The 20,443-nt window shown below is 38.8% G+C and overlaps 1 protein-coding gene across 2 annotated transcripts; it reads left to right on the forward strand.

The window, feature by feature from the left end:
* Window positions 1-187: 187 nt before the first annotated feature.
* LOC110838174 (uncharacterized) lies at window positions 188-19,551 on the forward strand. Of its 2 annotated transcripts, none has more exons than XM_087342004.1 (8): window positions 188-345; window positions 2,559-2,629; window positions 8,466-8,665; window positions 11,605-11,741; window positions 12,933-13,507; window positions 15,205-15,331; window positions 16,325-16,668; window positions 18,489-19,551. In XM_087342004.1, the coding sequence occupies exons 1-7, from the start codon at window positions 331-333 to the stop codon at window positions 16,586-16,588; spliced, it is 1,389 nt and encodes a 462-aa protein (XP_087198130.1). In that variant the 5' UTR covers window positions 188-330; the 3' UTR covers window positions 16,589-16,668; window positions 18,489-19,551. The 2 variants fall into 2 exon arrangements, with proteins under 2 accessions (XP_087198130.1, XP_087198131.1); XM_087342005.1 differs by lacking the exon at window positions 188-345 and adding an exon at window positions 1,778-1,796.
* Window positions 19,552-20,443: the final 892 nt, after the last annotated feature.

The raw sequence follows: 20,443 nt of genomic DNA on the forward strand, positions 1-20,443 counted from the left end.
CGTACACTAATTAATTACCATCTTACCAAGTGTCTTAACTTAGTTGTCACTTTTTAAAACGATTTATTGCATTACACAAAATGTTTATTTTGATCTTGTGCTGCGTTGTTAGTATGTTGGTGTTTCTGTTGTTTGATTCTCTTAGTTGGTATCTATAGCAACAGAAATAAACAAAGTATTCTTGATTTAGTTAGTTTGTCTTATTATTGTGTTTCTGTGGATACGTGTTTAAAAACAAACTTGAAGAGGAACGGTAAGCCATTCTCTTGAAACCTAGATTACAGAGAGGACTGTGCCAAAAGACTTTACAAACCCGAGTACTGCAAGATAATGAACGGAAAACTGGTAAGTGAAATAATTCTAATTATGATGTAGTCACCATTTCCCTACACTGATAGCAGGAACAGCCGATTTTGGCATCTGAAATTAACCAAGTGGAAAGCTGAAAGCGAGTTAGTTATTATTCGAAGCAGCATATGATAAATCAAAGCCATAGTGATATTGGTGTTCATATGGTATTAGAATTTATTTACACTCCACAGATTCTTTACAGTACAAGCCAAGGATGTGGAACATGTGACATAGTTAACTACAGTAATAATTATATGTCATGATTCACACAAGCAAGCAAGTACACAGATTATTCCACCGACATTTGTGTTATCATTAAGGGCACAAGATTTCATCTAAGAATTTGTACAAAACTGTATCAGTTGGCAAGCCTTATCTAAATCCAAGCTGGTTGTCAATTACTTGTTTGTTTATAACATTTTCAAGTATTTTTGAAAATTATGTTAGTAACAGAATTTGCCTGTAGTTTTGAAATGCAGGATTTGTCACTGTTTTATGCAGAGATTTAGCTTTTGAAAATTTAATAGAATTTCAGCTGGCAGTTTGGCCGTGCTGCTTTAATTGTGTGGCTTTAAAAAATACTTCCACTCCATATGAATGTTATATCTTTTGTGAATTCTGTCATGAACAGAATTATAATTTGCCATTTGCAGGCATGTTTCAAACCCTGGAGTTTGTATTAAAATTGCACCAGCTATCTGTATGTCTCATGAGTGGGTAAATTGTTTTTAGAAAAACTAATATTTCAGAATTTTGCATAAAGTAGTCAAGACGTTTAGGTCTTCATTTAGATTGGGCAATTTTGATTGGCAGTTTGTATAGGCACATAACAATTTTTTTAATTTTCACAGTATATACTTGTGATACAGGTTGTACCAGTGGAGTTTGCTTTACATGAGTAAGCATCCAGTACAGCATTAGTTCCACGACTATCTCTAAAAGAAACTTTTCCAGTAGTTCCATGAACTTGTTAGTGTAATCGTCTCACACCAGGTCATTCTACATTAAAACAGATGCTTAAGTTGTTTGAGCATATCACAAATTTAGTCCTGATTGAGTTAGACTGCATTAAAAGCAGATTTGTAGGGTCCTTCTTATCTGCAGAGCATGTTGGTGGGCAGGATAAGGTGAATCCATATTATGTCCCAAAGATTCAATAAAGCTTTATGGTAGACCTCTCTCTTTCTTTGCATTTGGGAGGTCCCAGGTTTTTATCGTGCCCTATTACCCAGGTATCCTAATCAGTTACTCATTTGTAAAATAGGTATCCTCTTAGTGTGATATTTTTCTGCAGTCTTACATGAACATATGCTTCATTTTCTGTGTATTTACTTCTAGACTACTGTTGCTTGTGAGAAAACAAATGGTGTCTCTGTTGACAATACAAAACAGAAAGCATTGTTGCAGAACATTAGTTGCTGCTGTATGGATCTATTAGCTGAAAGGTTAAGTAATAAAACTGAGATGTGGAAATGGCTTTGTCATTAAAAAGTGTCAGTGAATGTCGAAGTACATTGGGAGCAGATGTGAAAGGACGTGGCAGACCAATCAACTTAGTTTACAGCATGTTTAATGTGAAGATTATGTGGAGAGCAAGTAAACAAATTATTTGTTGTCTCTTGATGTTGTAGATTACATTTCTGCCACACTTAAGTCAGGCACAGGTAATTTTATAGCCTGATACTACATGACGTGTGTATTGCTAACAGTGAAGGTTCTCTCATTCCTACAACTGACTGTTGATTTTTGACGTAAATACATCTATAAGGAAGGGTCATTCGGCAAAAATGTGTTACGAAAAAGGGAAACGAAAAAGTGTAACTTCATTGTTATGTTACCTAGGAAACGTCATCTGTTTATCAACAAATAAATAACAATGGTTACCTACATAGTTACATTACATTACCTTACCTTACCTTACCTTACCTTACCTTACCTTACCTTACCTTACCTTACCTTACCTTACCTTACCTTACCCTACCTTACCTTACATTACATTTCGTTACATTACATTCAGCTACCACAGACCCATCTTAAGCGTAACTAATTCAAGTTAAATAAGCAAAGTCTTAATCAAACTTATCTCAATTGTAAAGCATGTATAGACATATTTACGTCAAATTCTCCGGAACCGTGGTTCCACTGACAACGTTTTTTGTGAACTTTCATGTTTATAACTTCACCATCTAATACTTTCTGTTTTCCAGAGCTCATTCACCAATTCAATGCCTGTCAAGTCAACATCTGCTGAATCATGTGACAGTGACTTTCCAATAAGGTATGTGAACTTCACTATGCTAAGTGCTAGTTATATATTTACATATTTGATAGATGAGAACATTTTGAGAGCTTCATTGTAGCCTTCTCTAATATATTGCATGTATGGGCACAAAGAGAATATGCTTTTCAACCATGTCTATTTCTGTGTATCACACACTGAAATTAATTTCCAGAAATATTGTACATATGCAGGTTGATCAAAATTCACACAACCAAAATTAGAATATATATTGATGGTTACGATTCAGTACAGTTTTGTTGGATTAATAAACACACAATCTTCCTGTGACTGTACAAGAATGCATGCAGTCTACATCACTTTTTAATCTGCTTTAACCAGTATGTCAGTTGTCTTTCAGTGGTCAAAGTTCAAGACTTTTTCCCAAGTGTGACGTGTTCGGTGTCGAACAATGCCTGGCATTTTCACTTAATTTGCCAGAATGAGTTTAGAAATATACTTCCTGATTCTCCTGTGCCAGTCAAATTCACAATATCTCATCTGTTAAACTGTTTCTAACACTGCAGAAACTCTTCATCAAGTTGCATCAGACATCATGAAATGAGTGAATGCATGCGTTACTGAATGCGGCGGACAGTTCCAACACTTAATATAGCTTTTGTTTCCTGGTATCAGTGTAATTTATTATTTGACAAATAGAATATGTATCATGAATGGGTTTCAAGACTTTTCAGTCAATCTATATGTCACCTTAATATCCACAGCATATGATGGCTTTTGTTGGGATTATTTAGTAAGTGATAGAAGAACAGTTTGCTAATGTCCATAATTAGTTTCTTCTTCATCTTATAAAACTAATGGAGGAAGTCAAAATAAACACGAGGCAAGAGCTGACAGGGGGCCGACATACTGCATACACAGTCATTCTGATCACTTCCAGTAAAGTTCTTTATAATTAATCACAGTCTGATATTGATTCACAATCCCCCAACTTTGGCACTAACTTCTTTAGTACTTTTCATGCTATTGTCATTGTCTTGGAGTCATACCTTTTCTTCTTCTATGACACAGAGGACACAGTTTGGCTACTTTTATGCAGGTACCCCCACTTGATTCTAGCTTGCAAGAGCTTCTAATGCCGGTTGACCCAAAGTTTTCATTCTGCTTTACCCCTGTTTACCTTGATTCATATAAGTTTTGAAGGGTTCATTTGTCAATGTTGGGACAGGAGATAAAGAGTCCTTTGGCTGATTTTACACCAACCACATTCTTGTCACACATATGTCTGAAAATAGGAACTAGACTGGACATCTTCACCATCAGATTTATGATTGAATCTGAAATACTCTCTTTGTTCGAAGATGTAGGCAAGTGTAATGAAGTACATGCTGTTTCTTTTTGTTGTAACTTATTACTTGAAATGTGGTTGAATTCCTTTTCATTGCCAACTTTCACTCAATTAGTAGTGTTTTGTGTATGAAGAGATCTTTTTAGTCCTGTTGGAAGTCATTTTAAAAACACAACAATGCAAAGCCATCTTCAGTAGTCCTACTAAGCCATTTAATTAGTGTAGTATGCATTAACCTAGGTATTATCTAAATAATTGATGGCTTTGCTTTAAGTACTACAGCACAGTATTTTTTTTTCATGGAGGCATCATTTATTTGTTGTTTCTGTAGCATAAAGTTTGTTTTTTGTAAAAGGTTTATGCACAGTTGTCATCTTGAAGTTAGTTTTTTCTGGATAATTTTTTAAAGTAGTCAGAATTGCAAATTGCAGCTATTTCATTTGCTGAAACGGACACCCCACACTTTTATTTTTATGGTAGCTTTAAGAAACTTATGAGCTTTATTTTTTCTTCTGTCTCTCTCCCTCTCTTATTTGTGCCAGTGAAACTTGCTGGAGGATATTTTCTCCTTTATTGTCTAGAACAGTATTCTTCTTCTTCGCTAGCACTACGGCCCTTTCAGTATAGCCTTGGCTTCTCTTGAGATCGCTGCCCAGTCTTCCCTATTCTGTGCTTTCATTCTCCAGCCTCTTACGCCCACCTGTTTAAGATCAGACTCCACGTCTTCGATCCACCAGAGTTTCAGTCTTCCTTTCTTTAATTTGCCAGGAAGTTTACTATTGATGATCATCTTACATACTCTATCATCACTCATTCAGAGTATATGTCCAAGCCATTCTATCCTTCTTGCCTTTATTACAGCTACAATATCTGAGTTTTTGAACAGCTTCTCCAGCTCAATATTCATTCTAATTCTCCATAGGCCATTGTCACATATTAGACCAAATATCTGCCTTAAAATTTTCCTTTCCCAGGACATATGCATTCTTTCAGCTCCGTACAATACTATAGGTCGTATTATAGTGGTGTACAACCGCATTTTAAGGTTTTGGTGGATATACCTTTTCCTGAGAACTTGGCCTAGAGCGTAGTAGCATTTGTTACCCACAGCGATTCTTGCTTTTATTTCTGTGAGGATGTCATTACAGCTTGTGATCAAGGAGCCTAGATATTTGAAAGACTCCACTCTTTCAAATTCCCTCCCAGCAATCTCTACAACCCCAGGCTCACTGGCTCTGCTCGTCTTGTTCAGCATGTACTTGCTTTTGGTGTTGTTAATCTCTAGGCCTACTTTCTTGGGTGCAGTAATTATCTCTTCCATTGGTTCTGTGAGGTACTTCATGCTTCTTCCCAGTGCCACCAAATCATTGCATATGCGAGTGTCCGACAGGTTCTGTTAAAGATGTGTCCTCCAGGGTTTTTTTTTGATTGCTCTAATGACCTTTTCTAGACAAATGTTAAATAGCTGTGTAGACAGAGGGTCGCCCTGTTTTAAGCCCGCCACTGTTTCAAAGCTGTCAGAGACCCTACCTTGTATTTTCACCTTATTGCAAGTATTTGTCAGGGTCATTTTCACCAATCTTACTAACTTTGCAGGAAATCCGAATTCTCTCATTATTTCTATTAGCTGATTTCTATCTATTCTATCGTAGGCCTGTTTGAAGTCGATATATAATTAATGTACTTCGATGTTTCGTTCGCATGTCTTCTCCAGTGTAGTTCTAAGGCAATGAATCTGGTCAATTGTTGATCAGTTTTTCCTAAAACCACACTGGTAGTCTCCTAAACAATCTTCAACATAAAGCTCCAGGCGCTTCGATAATACTGCTGCAAATATTTTTAGGTAACCTTAAGGATTGAGATCCCTCGGTAATTCCCGCAATGTAACTTGTTGCCTTTTTTGTGTATTGGGCAGATAATTGCTGTATGCCATTCTTCAGGCATGGTCTCCGTCTTCCACACCAATTCACATAAAGAATGTATGTGTTTCCACAGCATTCTAGCACCGTATTTAATCAACTCGGCTGAGATAGAGTCTTCCCCAGGAGAACAATTTAATTTAAACGCTTTTATTGTTGCAGTTACTTCTTGTAAAGAAGGTGGAGTGATTTCCCTTTCTGGTCCACAGTATATTTTTCCTTCTTCTTGCGTTGGTGTTCCTTCTCCTGGGTTAAGCAGCTTCTCAAAGTACTCCTTCCAAGTATTAAGGACACTCACTTCATCCCCTACCAATTCTCCATCCTTGTTTCTGCATATAGATGTTCTTGGTTGGAAGCAGCCTCTCATCTGTCTTACACTTTCATAAAACTTTCGTACCTCTCCTCTTCTGAACCTGTTTTGTGCTTCTTCTAGTTGTTCCTCTTCATATTGACGTTTCTTCCTTCTGCATAAGTTCTTTGCCTGTTTCCTTGCTTCCTTGTATGCCTGTACATTTGCTCTTTTACTTCTTTGTAGTATCTTCTTACGTGCTTCATTTCTCTTTTCCAGGGCTATTCGACAATCGTCATCATACCAGTTATTCCTTTTCTTTTGTTTGTGTATTCGCAGCATGTTTTCAGTTACTACTTGTACAGCATTCTTGATCTTGTTCCACCTCCTTTTAACCCCGTGTACCTCCTCTGTTTCCACTGCCATCTCCAAGGTGGATTCCAATTCTATTTTATATTCCCTTGCTATAAGGCCATCTTTTAGTTTATCAGTGTCAAATTTTTTTACTGGTGTGTACTTTTGTACAACTGGCCCTGGAGATCCGTTGTCTCATCCTCACTTTCACCATATTATGATCGCTATCGAAGTCCGCTCCTCTATATGTCCTTACATCCATGACATCAGAGGCGTGTCGGGCATCTATCAGCACATGGTCTATTTGGTTGTGGGATTGTGCATCTGGTGAGATCCATGTTTCTAAATGTATTCTCTTATGAGGGAAGAGGTTGCTACTGATAGTCATATTTCTAGTGGTTGCAAAGTCTATCATCCTCCAACCATTATCATCGGTTTCCTCATGTAGGGTATACTTTCCTACGTTTTGGGCCATTGCATGGTCTTTCCCTACTTGAGCGTTGAAGTCACCGATAACTAGTTTTATGTCACTTTTCGGGGCCTTCATGTAGATGTTATTTAGTTTTACGCAGAAATCATTCTTTTGCTCTTCCTCCTTGTCTTCTGTGGGCGCATGAACACAGAAATCTTCCTCTGATTCTTAATGTACACATTCTCTCATTTACTGGTATGAAGTCAATGATTCTGTTTTTAATACTTCTATGTACCGTATACTCGCCAGAGTCCATAATGCCACTTCCATTCCACCTCATCTCTTGCACTGCAGCAATATCAACTTTATATTTACCTAGTTCTTCCTTGAGCCTTGCCAAAGCGCCCGGTTTTCGTAAGCTTCTAATGTTCCATGTAGCCAAAATCATGTCCTTTTTCCGTTTTCAAAGTCATCTACCAAAGGGGGTCATGTTTCCGAGGCCTCGTCTCAAGAGTGTCTGAACGTCAGCTTTTTCCAGAATTGGGTTGTTAGCCCAATGTCCAACCCCCATCTTCCTGGAGGACCAGAAGTTTTTATTCAGGGTTCTTTCCCTTAGAAGGATTAGTTTCTCTACACCTATGGAGCCCCTTCTACCCCTTGGTTTTCTGTCAGGGTTTTCCTTCCCTTAGCCTTTGGGGATCCCTCCCTTACCCACAAGGCAGTGGGGGCAGCACTTACTTACTGGCGGTGCTTACTCGCCAGGTCACAGGACCTTCACTGAGCTCATGTGGTATTTGATGGGCATAGCCCTGCCACCAGCTACGCTCAAACACTCTCCGGTCTTGCCGCCTCGGTCCGGGACTGCTTATGTGGGTCTCCCCTTATTCACAGCTAACCCTCATATCTGAGGGTCATTCACTATCCGCCACCTGTGACCTGCCCAGTAGCTGAGGCTTGCCCCGAGCTGGAACATTATTAGCCTTGTCAAATCCACTTCTGCTGTGACTGTTAGTGTTGAAACAGAATTACCCTACAGTATATCCTTAAACATAATTACAATTATCATTTTATAACTTATGTGCAGACTCTTCCCTTGGGAGTGAATGATTGGTGATGGTCTAGAACACTGCACTTGAATGTTTTAAGTCATGTTGAAACAAATAACATTACATCATTGCACTTGTACAGAAACTCATTCACTGACATGTCTTATTTTGACACTGTATACTGCATTACTACAGCAATAAACGGATAAATCAAGTGGACTACGTGGATCATGTGATGGTCACTTCCCTAGATTGTCAGCTACTATCACTTACTACCTCTGTTTTGTTAACATACACCTTGTATACATTCCAGATAGGCTGAAAGAGATATACGGTATCTGTTGCCATCATCAAATTCATATGATGTGATGAATTAATTATAGGAGACTTCAGTAGGAATTATTCTGTATTGACTCTTTCATTCCTCCATCAATATCATAATTCCAAATGCTGAAAGATCAAACATAATAGTGGAAATTATCTGTGCTGCAACTTATTTTGTTGTAGGAGGGCAGTTTCTGCACCACAGCTTTCAGGAGATAGTGATTTGTCAGAAGATATTGAGACCAGTGTCCAGGCACCTACTGTCATTGTGCGGGAAGACTCTACAACTCGAGGCTCTGTAGAAGAGAGGCAGTTAACTGATGCAATGAGGGCTGGAAGCGGTGAAGGGAATATCCACCAGTTTCATCTTCCCACCAACAAAAGTATGTACAAGTTTCTGACATTTTATTTGTTTACTTACAGGACAGACCAATATCAATAAAACGTGTAAACCATGCCAAATGGTTCCATGACAAAACCGTACAAGACAAAACCGTACACGAAAATTGCGCACAGAAAGAAGCTCACTGTCATGAATGCTCACACGAAAATTACTCACACGGACAAATGCTCACACGGACAAATGCTCACACTGACAAATGCACACACTGATAAATGCTCACACTGACAAATGCTCACACGTACGAATGCTCACATGGACGAATGCCTATATTCACAATACTATAAGTAATCGGAAGCGTTAACTGGTTACCGTAGTAAACCGACGTTTCGGAATCAAATTCAATAAAATATTCTCGGGCAATCAGCCGCGTTAATTTTTTACCGTAGTACACCGACGTTTCGGGAACAAATTCAATACAATCTTCTCGGGCAATCAGCCGCGTTAACTTTTTACCGTAGTACACATTCCGTAGTAACCGACGTTTCGGGAAAATGTTCAATACAATCTTCTCGGGCAATTAGCCGCGTTAACTGGTTACCGTAGTAAACCGAAGTTTCGGGAACAAACTGTCCCCATCTTCAGTGTTTGTTCCGGTCCAAATTACATCTTCTGCTGAGGTAATTTCATCATACTATTTCGTTTTCTTATTATTTTATTAAGCTGAACGTCTTTTAAGGTTTCGTTTCAAAATTTTAACTTCTTGTACTGTTTGGAGTGTGATACTGTGATGGACACTTCCATTTCATGGCATCTACCTAACTGTTTAAGACAAAGAATCAGAAACGTTAACTGGTTACCGTAGTAAACCGACGTTTCGGGAACAAACCCTGAAGATGGGGACAGAGTTTGTTCCTGAAACGTCGGTTTACTACAATAACAATCAGCTGCGTTAACTGGTTACCGTAGTAAACCGACGTTTCGGGAACAAATTCAATAAAATATTCTCGAGCAATCAGCCGCGTTAAATTTTTACCGTAGTAAACCGACGTTTAGGGAAAATGTTCAATACAATCTTCTCGGGCAATCAGCCGCGTTAACTGGTTACCGTAGTAAACCGAAGTTTCGGGAACAAACTGTCCCCATCTTCAGTGTTTGTTCCGGTTTTTGGTAGGTTTTTAAACTTTTGTGCACGCTCTACGGAAAACTGTAATGTTATCTAAAGTAAACATGATAAATTGACGAAATAAAAGCCATATTTATTCGAATGGAACAGAGAATACATAGAGTTTTTTTTAAAAATGCAGTTAATATCTTAATTGCCTAAATAGGCCTTAGTAACTTTCATTTCTTATTCGGAAGCTGATTTGACATAGTTGTGAACTAATGACCACACAGAAAAATTTGTCTCCCCTACTTCAGTTGATGCACAAAATATTTTTCACCCATCATGCCGAGGATATGTGTGAAGCTTTGATTAGTGGCCTGAAAACGAAGCCGAAACCCACTTGACAATAACAATGTTTATTGCTGTTTATGGTTACAGTTCCCGGGTCGACAGCTCAGGCTGACCTTGCCAAAACCCCAGAGAAAATGTTTCAATATGTGCAGCCCCTAAAATAGGCCAAAAGACGTAGCCAAGTCTTCTTACAATGCTCCAAGTTTTGAGATCCGCACCGAGAATGTTCGTAGGGCTGACTACACAATTTACTTCCCAGAAAAGAACCGCTAGTAAGATAAAGGTTAACGCGGTTGTTGCTCAAGAATATTTTATTGTATTTGTTCCCGAAACGTCGGTTTACTACGGTAACCAGTTACGCAGCTGATTGTTATCGTAGTAAACCGAAGTTTCAGGAACAAACTCTGTCCCCATCTTCAGGGTTTGTTCCCGAAACGTCGGTTTACTACGGTAACCAGTTAACGTTTCTGATTCTTTGTCTTAAACAGTTAGGTAGATGCCATGAAATGGAAGTGTCCATCACAGTATCACACTCCAAACAGTACAAGAAGTTAAAATTTTGAAACGAAACCTTAAAAGACGTTCAGCTTAATAAAATAATAAGAAAACGAAATAGTATGATGAAATTACCTCAGCAGAAGATGTAATTTGGACCGGAACAAACACTGAAGATGGGGACAGTTTGTTCCCGAAACTTCGGTTTACTACGGTAACCAGTTAACGCGGCTAATTGCCCGAGAAGATTGTATTGAACATTTTCCCGAAACGTCGGTTACTACGGAATGTGTACTACGGTAAAAAGTTAACGCGGCTGATTGCCCGAGAAGATTGTATTGAATTTGTTCCCGAAACGTCGGTGTACTACGGTAAAAAATTAACGCGGCTGATTGCCCGAGAATATTTTATTGAATTTGATTCCGAAACGTCGGTTTACTACGGTAACCAGTTAACGCTTCCGATTACTTATAGTATTGTGAATATAGGCATTCGTCCATGTGAGCATTCGTACGTGTGAGCATTTGTCAGTGTGAGCATTTATCAGTGTGTGCATTTGTCAGTGTGAGCATTTGTCCGTGTGAGCATTTGTCCGTGTGAGTAATTTTCGTGTGAGCATTCATGACAGTGAGCTTCTTTCTGTGCGCAATTTTCGTGTACGGTTTTGTCTTGTACGGTTTTGTCTGGTCACCATGCCAAATATGCTAGAATAGTAATGAACTCATATCTAAATGAGTCCTCTTTATAATAAATCTTTACATACATGTATAAATTATTTGTTAATGCTCATACATGTCTTGATTGTAATTCTGAACTTTACATGGATATGTTACATGATGTCACAAGCTTTCAAACTTTGGGGCATAACTTTTTAGTATTTGCAAAGAACAAGATGGTGCACCATGTTTCTCCACTTCAGACATCCCTGATAGGTTCAGCAGTATGCATAATTTTCTAGTTCCTTAGTATACTTTTACCATGAAGATTTAAAAATTTTAACTGTAAAATTTGTGCTCCTTTTACTGCAGAAAAAGTCATGCGTCAGGGTGGGGTGAAGAAAATCCTTACCAGGCTCCGCCACTCCGCTCGGAAGTGCATGAGGTGTGTGCGTCGGAACTCAGATACCTCTTCAAAAGAAAAGAAGCCTAAAGAGGAATACCCACAGGTATAGACAAATAAATTAGCTTACATATTTCATAGCAAATTAGCTGTGTTGATTGTGAATATTCTGTGACTTTGAAATTACAATAACAATTACATGTGTTTTTAGTATCACTTAATAAGATCCAGTGGTAGTGCAGGAAAACATCCTTGGTGCTGTTTTGATTTTGACAGATATCGACAAGTGCCGCAGGCGAGGATAGACACTAGAAACATGTCATTTGAGTATGGGCGCATTGGTAAACTTAACGCTGGAGATAAATATGTTTCGTAAGCAAAATTCAGTGCCCATTTCTCACCCAAAGCCTCCTGATTAACTGCTAGGTGGCTGTGGCAGTCAAATCAGGATTGAGTAGAAATTGTGCAGAGTCAGTGGGCTGGTCACTCACTGCTTCACGACCAAGACCAAGAAACCTCCGAAAAGGAAGCGGCAAAAACTCACAACAAGGTTGTATAGCCGAGAAACAAAAACAACACTTGAGGACACGTCCAAAAGAATAATGTAGCTTCCATGTCATCTACATAGCTTCAGTGTGCACTGGAGAATGCAGAATCATGTTTGTTTCCAGATATCCAGGAAGGTTTATAGAGAACCTCTCTCTTGCTTTAAATTTGGGAGGTACCAGTTTCATATCAGGACTTGGTTTCTAGGTCTTTTGTCCAGTTACAAATTTGTGAGGGATTTATTAATTATTTTGTTATTGGGATATTGTCCTGGAGTGTGGTAATGGGACATGAACATATACTTCACTCTTTCTGCATCTGTTTTTTGCCATTCTCCTTGCTGATGAAAGTACAAATGATATCAGTTTTAACCACATGAACAGAAGGCTTTGTTGCAGAACATTATTTACAGCTGTATGGATTCCAGGTGAAAGGGAGGGTGGGAGGTGGCAGATGTGGTGATGTTAAAAATTGTTAATAAATGATCAGTTTGCACCAGATCTGAGGTGAAGAATGCAATGAAAGTAGTCCCTTGTTGTCCCTTGATTTTTTTTTTAAATTTTATATTTGCCATTTGTGCTGGCTTGTAAAAATAACAGCAGATTCCCTAGTCAGATAATTAATTAACTTTGTAATGCTAACAGCAAAGGATTCCTCAGTCCTGTAACTGACTAGGCATATTGATGATTATGTAAAGTCTCTTGTTTATGGCTTCACTGTATAATACTCCAACATACCTTCTGTTTTTCAGAGCACATCTGCTGTGTCAGTGCATACGAATTCAATACTTCCAAAGCCAATTCCTGCTGATTCAGCATCTACTCAGTCAACAACCACTGCTGAGTCAATACCTGCCAAGCCAACAGCTGCTCAGGTAACTTCTTCTGAGTCAGCAATCACTGATTCAACACTGTCCAAGCCAATTCCTGCTGATTCAGAATCTGCTCAGTCAACAACCACTGCTGAGTCAATACCTGCCAAGCCAACAGCTGCTCAGGTAACTTCTGCTGAGTCAGCAATCACTGATTCAACACCGTCCAAGCCAATTCCTGCTGAGTCAATACCTGCCAAGCCAACAGCTGCTCAGGTAACTTCTGCTGAGTCAGCAATCACTGATTCAACACCATCCAAGCCAATTCCTGCTGAGTCAATATTTGCCAAGCCAACAGCCGCTCAGTCAACATCTGCTGAGTCATTCCCTACCAATTCAACACTGTCCAATCCAATACCTGCCGATTCAACACCAGCTGATTCAGCATGTGCTCAGTCAACATCAATCGCTGATTTAACAGATTTTGAGTCATGTGACAGTGACTCTGCAATAAGGTATGTGTACTGCTCTGTACCAAATGCCAGTGTCTGGCAGCAAACTGTGTCTTAGCACCTGTGTTGCATTCAACTGCTTAGGTTATTGGCTGACACATGGTGAACCTTCTGTGTATAAGATATTTGATGAGTGAGAATGTTTTGAAATTTTAATTATATCCTACTCAAATATATTGCATGAATTTGGCCCAAGAGATGTTTTTGCTCCTTGACTGTTTGTCTGTACTCCAAATTGAATTGAATTTTCAGAAATGTTTTGGATATGTATCATCTTAATATCCACACTAAATGAAAGCTTTTGTTGGGTTTTCTTTGGGAACTATTTTCCTCTGAAGTAGACCACAAACAAGTTATTATTCATCTTGTGAAACTAATGAAATAAGATTCTTACATAAGTTATTTATTTATAAATTCATTGTTTTATTCTATACATATGTAAGAGTTCAAGAAACTGTGTTAAGTTAACAGATAAAATGATACAGACACAGTTTTTAATGACTATGGGGTAAACACAGGGACAAGGGACTGACATTCTGCATACGCAGTCTTTCTGATCACTTGCAGAGAAATTCTTTGTACCTAATCACAGTCTGACGTGGAATCACCATTCCCAACTTTGGCATTTACTGCTTTAGAACTTTTCATGCTATTGTCATTGCCCTGGAATCATCCCATTTCTTCTTCTCTGGCACAGAGGACACAGTTTGGCCACTCTTATGCCGGTGTGCTCACTTGATTCTAGCTTGCAAGATGTTTCTAATGCCACGTGACTTGCAGTTTTCATTCTGAATTCTGTTTACCTTGGCTCATATAATTTTTCAAGGGTTCATCTGTCAATGATATGGCAAGAGATTAGAGTTCTTTCATCTTCTGTACTCTTGCCACTTTTCCGTTACCCACATTCTTATCACAGATGCGTCTAAAAGTAGGAACTAAACTGTGCATCTTCACTATCAGTTTCTGTGAGTAAATCTAAAATACTCATTTGTTCCAAGATGTAAGGAACTTGACAGTATTCACAGTGTAATGAAGTACATGCTACTTGTTCTTCTTATCTCTTATTGCATGAAATTTAGACATTTCATGAATCTGTTTTCATTGCCAACTTCCACTACAATTAGCATATTTCATTATATGAGGAGAGTTTTTCAGTCCTGTTGAAGGTAATTTAAAAAATACCTTTTTTTAAGGCCTTATTGTTTGGCACTGCAAAGCTTTCTCCCCATTACAGTGTGCATTAGCCTGAGTTTCATGCAAATATTAGATATGGTCTTGCTCTGTGCATCTTAATGCTGCAACACAATATTGTTTATATCTTGGAGACATTAGTTTCCTTCTTGATTTTATAGCTTAAAGATTGTTTGCTTTAAAATGTTTATATATGGTTGTCTTTTTCTAGTTAGGATTTTCTGGATTATTGTTCATGGGAATCAGGTTTTGCTAACTGCAGTCATTTCTTTGCCAAAATAAACACCTTACACTTTCTCCTAATTGTGGCTTTAACAAACTGATCAGCAGTATATATTATTGTGTTTCTCTTAAGTTACCCCCTTCCTCCACCATCAATATCATAATTGTCCTTGCTGAAAGATCAACCATAATATTGGAAATTAACTGTGTTGCAACGTATTTTGTTGTAGGAAGACAGTATCTGCTCTGCAGCTTCTGGAAAATAATGAAAATTTTTCTATGTTTAGTGAGACCAGTGTCCAGGCACCGACTGACAATTTGCAGGAAGACTGTACAAGTAGTGGTTCTGTAGAAGAAAGGCAGTTAACTGATGCAACTAGGGCTGCAAGTGGTCTCATCTTCCCACCAACAAAGGTATATGGAAGTTTTTGAAATTTCAGTTCTTCAGGACAGACCGATATCAATAAAACGTGTAAACCATGCCAAACATGATAGAATAGTAATATTCAAGTCATATGTGAATGAGTCCTCTTTATAATAAACCTTTACATACACATACAAAATATTTGTTTCATGTGATGAGTGTGAATATTCTGTAACACTGGAATTACAATTACATGTGGTTTTAGTATCACTTAAGAACCTTTTAAATTCATAGTTTTTTATCATAAGCAATGTATATGCACTTTATAAGTAAGTAGCAAGAACACGTCCAACAGAATAATGTAGCTTCCATCTCATCTGCATAGCTTCACTGTGCACTGGAGAATGTAGAATTATGTTTTGTTCCAGATATCCAGGAAGGTTTATAGAGAACCTCTCTCTTGCTTTAAATTTGGGAGGTACCGGTTTCATATCAGGACTTGGTTTCTAGGTCTTTTGACCAGTTACAAATTTGTGAGGGATTTATTAATTATTTTGTTATTGGGATATTGTCCTGGAGTGTGGTAATGGGACATGAACATATACTTCACTTTTTCTGCATCTGTTTTTTGTCATTCTCCTTGCTGATGAAAGTACAAATGGTATCAGTTTTAACCACATGAACAGAAAGCTTTGTTGCAGAACATTATTTACAGCTGTATGGATTCTAGGTGAAAGGGAGGGTGAGAGGTGTCAGATGTGGTGATGTTAAAAATTGTTAATAAATGATCAGTTTGCAGCAGGTCTGAGGTGAAGAATGCAATGAAAGTAGTCCCTTGATTTTTTTTTAAATTTTATATTTGCCATTTGTGCTGGCTTATAAAAGGAACAGCAGATTCCCTAGTCAGATAATTAATGAACTTTGTAATGCTACCAGCAAAGGATTCCTCAGTCCTGTAACTGACTAGGCATATTGATCATTATGTGAAGTCTCTTGTTTATGGCCTCATTGTATAATACTCCATCACACCTTCTGCTTTTCAGGGCACATCGGCTGATTCAGTGCCTACCAATTCAACACCATCCAAGCCAGTTCCTGCTGATTCAGAATCTGATCAGTCAACAACCAGTGCTGAGTCAATACCTGCCAAGACAACATCTGCCGAGTCAGTCCCTGTCAATTCAACACTGTCCAATCCAATACCTGCCGATTCAACATGTGCTCAGTCAACATCTGATGAGTCAACAATTGCACATTCAACAGCTGCTGATTCAGAATGTACTCAGTCAACCACCAATGCTGAGTAAATACCTGCCAATCCAATATCTGCTCAGTCAAGAATCGTGGATTCAACAGCTGCTGAATGTAGCAATGTCTCTACAGTAAGGTATGTGTACTGCCCTGTATCAAATGCCAGTGTCTTGGCAATGAACTCTCACTTTATTACCTGTATTGCATTCACCTGCTTAGGTTATTGGCTGACACATGTATATAAGATATTTGGTGAGTGAGTATATTTTGAAATTTTAATAGTATTCTACTCAAATAAAGGTAACCCTCAATTTGCGCCGCTTTTGAAACCAGCAAGTCAAAAAGTGGAAAAAAATTATATATTTTACTATTATTTATAACGTTTTACAATGTTTCTCGTACTGATTCTTATACTAAATCGTAATTCTTACATCGCTGATTTTGAATAAAAATTATAAATGCAGTCACCTATGCACTCATTGCTAAGTAGTTGCAAGATAATCTCCTAAAAATCTGCCAGCATTGCACAATAGTCACGTGAGCATTGGTCACTCTTCACGGTGAGTCATTTGCGTTCAGTCTGATAAGGGAGTAAGGAAAAATGCGCCCAGTTTGCTTCTTGTTGACACATTGAATGTGCTGAATGTGTTTGTGTTGTTGTTTGACCACTATTCTGCAGTAGCAACTGTTTTATATTTATAAATTGTAGAAGAGCCACCATGTCTGGTAAGAGAAGTGAGTGTGTTACTAAAAAGTTGCGTAGGTCTATTGCGTTAGAAGATAAGATGGACGAAATTTGTAGAATAGAAGGTGGTGATACCTGTTGTAATGTGTGCTGAAGTATGAAGTTGCCTCCTTCCACTGTGACTACCATAATGAAAAATTTATATAAAATAAAACAGTCAATGCAACAGGCTACGAGAGCAAGTGCTATGCAAGTGAGTTATAGCAGAAGTAAATTTTTAGAAAGAATGGAGAAATTACTGTTGCTATAGGTGGATGACATGAATCGAAAAAACATTCCCTTGACTGAAATTGCTATCACGGATAAGGCAAAGTCAACTTTTGAGGAACTTAAGTCGTCAATTTTTGGGTGCCGGGAACGCATGTCATTGACTTCCCATTGATTTACATTATGAAAAGTTTCAATTTACGCCGATTCCATTTACGCCAGTTTGTCCAGGAACGCATCCCCGGCGTAAATCGAGGTTTACCTGTACTGAAATGTAAGACAGCTGTCCTACAAAAGTAAGTTCAGTAAATCAAGCAGTACAGAGTAAAGAGAGAGAGATATCAACTGTGTGTTTGTGGTTAGTGAGACCAGTGTCCAGGTATCTACAGCTTCAACAAAATACCTTCTTCTTCTCAAGCTCTAGAGTCCACTTGTGAAATTTGGCTTCCTTAGGTTTCTTGTTGTTGAAGTGTGCATTTATGAGTAGTGAGTGACCAGCCCATTGACTCTGCACAATTAATCAGGAGACTTGGGTGAGAAATGGCCGCTGAAGTTTGCTTATGAAACATCTTGTATCATGCTCGTAAGGTTCTTTTACATGCTGTAAATACTGCTGGCTTTACTTCTCCTCCAAAGGAAGTTGTGCTATGGATTTTTATCACCCTTAAAAATCCATCGACCTTGGCCGGGTTTGAACCCGCGAACAACAAAATATCTTAGTGTGCTGGAGTTTGTGAAATTGTATGTAGCCTGGTTTTAAGTGGTGTGCTGTCCTGCATGTGATTCCTTTTTTTACCCTGGCATGAAGTATCCTGGCCAAACTCTAGTCTGTAGTGTATCAATGAAACATCCTTTTCTTTAGTCACGAATCATTCCATGCAGTGTGAGAACACTGGAACCTTTCACGTCTTGCATTCATAAAATGTTCATCTTTTTCTCTTTCTTTCTGTTTCTGTTTCCAATGCTAGTCACTCTCTTTTTAACTATGTGTTGTTTTTTCCCAGGTGCACTATGGTGAATGAGAGTTCAGACCAGGCAAATTTAGGACTGAGAGACTAGATTCTTGACAACTATTTAATTCACAGATATAGTGGGTTTGCTGGTATCAGCATCATGGAAGAAGTTTTGGACACCTTGGTCCTAATGGTTACTTTTATGTCAGATGGTTAAAGTTTTTATAACCCCAACCCATCTATGGGAATGGATGACATTTCTGACACTCTTGTGTTTAGTAGTGCATGGACGAGTGCCTGGATGTTGGTCTCGACTTCTGGAGTGGAGCGACCCAGACCTGAGGTCAGACAGTGTCATGCTGGGCCTATAGCAAGGACTGACAGTAGTACCTCCATACATTGTGCTACCATTTTGACATTCTTGGAGTAGGGTCTGGATCATTGAGATGGTTGCCTGATGTATGCTGGTACTGCTGATGGCTTTCTGGTACCTGGGTGTACCCATTTTCTGGTTTTACTTCTGCTCTACTGGGGTTGTAAACTTTATACAATTTTATAAACAATGATGTATTTATAGGATACTTTCGTAATGAGTACAATCAATAAAATCTTCTCGGGCAATCAGCCGCGTTAACTGGTTACCGTAGTAAACAGACGTTTCTGATGTGACTGGATACCTCGGAAGTCGCCTGTGTAACTACCTACTCGAGACCAGTGCACATGTCCGGACCCAGGCCCAAGGAGCTAGGGGGCGGAGTCAAACGCTCGGTTTGTCTGGCTCTGCCTTCTACCTGGTGTTTCCCCAGAGCATGTTTGTCATCGGATACCATGCTCTGCTCAAGGTGAAACCTCCATCCCTATTAAAGTTGTCGGGATGCAGCCGGATCAGGCTGCATCCCGACAACTTGGGGACAGAGTTGGTTCCCGAAACGTCGGTTTACTACGGTAACCAGTTAACGCGGCTGATTGCCCGATAAGATTTTATTGAATGATGTATTTTATTTGTTTTATAGAGAATATATCAATGCAACAAGTTTTTATGCTTTTTAATCTATTTTATTGTACATTTTGTAACACAGACATAATAAAACAGTCTTTCTGTATCAAGACTGGAGAGGTATCGTTGTCATCATTGGCTCTACAGCCTTGTGTGGGCCCAAGTTGGGGGTTGGAGAGATATACTGTTTGGAATACACTGGCATTCCAAAAGTTTCATTCATGCAACATCACATAAGTCCTAATTGCACTAATGTGATCACAAGCAATGGAGTCTAGAGTCAGGCTGTGAATTTTGTTTTGGGTGCATTTGACAGGAAACTGGCTTCAAATACTATGAAGATGTTTTATATTTCATTTACTTTAAGGAAATATTATACTTTCAATGTGGTTTCCAAAGATAATGCTGCAATAAACCGTTGTCCTGTTCAAGAAACACAAGAAAAGTTCATTCTTGTCAACTTTGTCAGGTCATACTAAATTAATAAATAAAGTAAAGCGTCCCACTACATGCCTATGCAGGCACTTGGGGGAGGGGAGCGGAGGTATAGCTCCTACTCTTTCTTGACCTCAGCACCAGATGGGGGTGAGTTGTCAGCATCACGCCCCAGCCATGCTTTACCCCCGGGAAAGGATTCCGGTACCAATTAGACAGGAGGATGGGTGGGCCCCAGAGCCGGTCTGGACGCAGAGGCTAGAGGAAAAATCCTCTGCCCCCTTCGTGGATCGAACCCCGGTCGTCCAGCCCATAGCTCGTCACTATACTGACTGAGCTATCCCGGCTCATATACTACATCAATACATTCCATAATGAACATAATATGAAATATCTCTCCTACAAGGACTTCTCATAGTTTTTCTGAGTGTCTAACTTCCTGGACTCAGTCTGAGGTCAATGGGCTGCTCATAAATAATTTGTAGGGCTAGCTACAGTACATTATGGGTACAATAACTTAAATGGTTGCATTAAAAGATTATTGGGAAAGAACACGTTGAAAGAAATAAAATTA

Source organism: Zootermopsis nevadensis, unplaced genomic scaffold, assembly GCF_977971745.1.
Source record: "Zootermopsis nevadensis isolate Lab colony 2312 unplaced genomic scaffold, Znev_1.0 Znev_ptg000003l, whole genome shotgun sequence".
Classification (NCBI taxonomy): Eukaryota; Metazoa; Arthropoda; class Insecta; order Blattodea; family Termopsidae; genus Zootermopsis; species Zootermopsis nevadensis.

Excerpts from the sequence above, each read along its gene's own strand:
- LOC110838174 (XM_087342004.1), top strand. Across the intron at positions 8,666-11,604 it reads TCATCTTCCCACCAACAAAA|AAAAAGTCATGCGTCAGGGT; the intron begins GTATGTACAAGT and ends CTTTTACTGCAG. Across the intron at positions 13,508-15,204 it reads GACAGTGACTCTGCAATAAG|TGAGACCAGTGTCCAGGCAC; the intron begins GTATGTGTACTG and ends TTCTATGTTTAG.